The sequence below is a fragment of the Tachysurus fulvidraco genome, chromosome 6, assembly GCF_022655615.1.
Source record: "Tachysurus fulvidraco isolate hzauxx_2018 chromosome 6, HZAU_PFXX_2.0, whole genome shotgun sequence".
NCBI classification, from domain to species: Eukaryota; Metazoa; Chordata; class Actinopteri; order Siluriformes; family Bagridae; genus Tachysurus; species Tachysurus fulvidraco.
In genome coordinates this window covers 17,708,637-17,710,872 of record NC_062523.1, presented here as the reverse complement: position 1 = coordinate 17,710,872, position 2,236 = coordinate 17,708,637, and the positions used below count along the sequence as shown (strand labels likewise).

Below are 2,236 nucleotides of genomic sequence, written 5' to 3'. Positions count from 1 at the left end.
CCCAGCTCCCTGGCCCGCGCCAAGCCGCTCTCCAAAACTTCCCTGTACGTGATGCTCTCTTTGCTGCTCTCCTTGCTCTTCTGGTCGAAGGATTTCGACACGAACGCCGTGAGTTCTTCCATGGTTGGAGAAGAAGCGCTCCTGATGGCACAAATCCACTTTACGACCCTAACGCGCTGCTCTCTCTCGCTGACTCTCTCTCTCGCTCGCTGTGTATGTGTGTATGTCTATGTGTGTGTATGTGTGTGAGCTCGATCGTAAACGCGCGGATGTTGGAAAGGGGGGTGTACGAGGAGGAGGAGGAGGTTTAGATCACTCCGGTTGGTGTGTCTGTGTTTTTGGAGATCACACTATTTATACGGCGCTCACCTCGGCCCAGCCCCCACCGCCGTGTCCTGAGCAATTACAGGCTCCTCTCGCTCCTGAATTCAACTTTCAGCAGCTTTGCTTCAAATCAATGCCGCCGTGGAGCCCCTTAATATGATTACACTCCATTAAACATGCCTACGGTGTTGAGGAACCGGGGAGCCGTGTTTAATTAATTCCGCGATAATTTCATTAAAGCTATTAGGTGATATGAATCGTGCCATAACATGAGCGGATTTGCCTGGACTCATGGTGCATTGACGCAATTTATGGACAGTTTTTTTAAAAATATATTTAAAAAATATATTGTCTATTGCTAGGAATTAAACAAGTCAAATTAACGCATGTTCCCGAATCCCATAGTTTGAAAGTAAAAAAAAAAAAAAAAAGAAATCAAAGATTCACTGATTATTTGAGCAATCAGTCACAAGCGCTGATAGTTTTCATAACTGCATGAATTTAATTCAACTTGTGCATCCTACATAAGTTACTTTTGTTATTAAAATATTAAATATATTATATAGCCTGTAATATTAGCCACCCTGCATGAAAACAGTGGTGTTAGTGTACGAAGGTTTGCTGTGTATCATTTGTTGGATTTTTTTTATGTGTGTTGTGTGTAAATATTAAGTTATAATAATATTTAGATTTTATCTATATTATGGTAATTAAGTATTTGTCTAACGCATATTATATGTTGTACACTTTTATGCTAAATCATTTGTTTTTTGGAAAATAATTTGAAAGTTTCTTGGGTAACATACAAAAAAGGACCTAATCCTAGCAGTGCTTTGATTTTTATTTCTAATAATAATAATAATAATAATAATAATAATAATAATAATAATAATAATAATAATAATAATAATAATGACTGGTCGAATTAAACGAGTCTGTACGTCTTTCTGCTGATGATTGTCTGACTGATGAGATTTATTTATCCCAATCCTATTTAAAACTGCCATCACACGTGGGGATATTCCAACATGTGACCTTGAGCTTCGTGCTGCTGTATTTTTCCTGCATTAATTAAGTACTGCTCACCGCGGTTGAAAGTTAACACTGACTGATATGTAAGAAACGATTCAGGCTAATGTGTGTCATTAATCATCTCAGTAAAACACTTTCTAACGTATATAAATTTATATTTTCTATTTCTGCATCCTTATCTTTATTATTATTATGACAAAATAGATTTGTATTTTATTCTTAAGCCAGAACATTAAGTCATGCACATATAATCAATATGCGGATTATATTATATATTTAATATTGTTGTCATTTTATGTCTATTTATCTTTTCGTACATACAATTGTAAGTCGCACAGATGTAAGTGTTCTCAAGTGTTTTTTGTTGTTATAAGGTGGTTTCAGAGGTATCAGGTGCACCTGAATTTAACGTACATCCTATTGATTTTAAACCACTGTCCATTCTTTTCTTCTTGTTCTTTCTGTACAGCTGCACTATTTTTGCAGTATTTTTGTATTTTTATTTAATAAAATGATTTACGTTTTTCATCATGACATTAGTGAATTATACAGTTGTGAAACCTAGTCCCAGTGCATAAGCAGAAAACTCACGTGTGTGTCCCAATCAGCAGCTGCTTCGGGCGTGTACAAGAGAATTGTTTCTTATAGCGCATTTTACACTAAGTGTCTGTCCTTAAAGAGGCACGATCCATATTTTAAACTATCTGTTATCGGCAGACGGGATATGGGAACCAAGCATGCCCTCCCTTCCCCTCTCAGTTCCTGACAAACATATTTCTAGATGCAGTTTGTATGAGTCTGCTTTACAATCTCTATACATAGATACATCTGCAGAGAGCCAATAACAAAACTGACATTTTCACATTCGTTTTAATGAGTT

At 36.5% G+C, this 2,236-nt stretch overlaps 1 protein-coding gene across 2 annotated transcripts in view; it reads right to left on the bottom strand.

Moving 5' to 3' along the window:
* shox (short stature homeobox) overlaps positions 1-415 on the bottom strand; it is a 9,538-nt gene extending 9,123 nt beyond the window's left edge. Inside the window, exon 1 of one of the 2 annotated variants that reach the window (XM_047814524.1) lies at positions 1-415. This exon is cut by the window's left edge and continues 128 nt beyond it. In XM_047814524.1, the coding sequence (XP_047670480.1) occupies positions 1-122 (122 nt within the window). In that variant the 5' untranslated portion in view covers positions 123-415. The other variant, XM_027164244.2, reaches the window with a different exon arrangement.
* Positions 416-2,236: the final 1,821 nt, after the last annotated feature.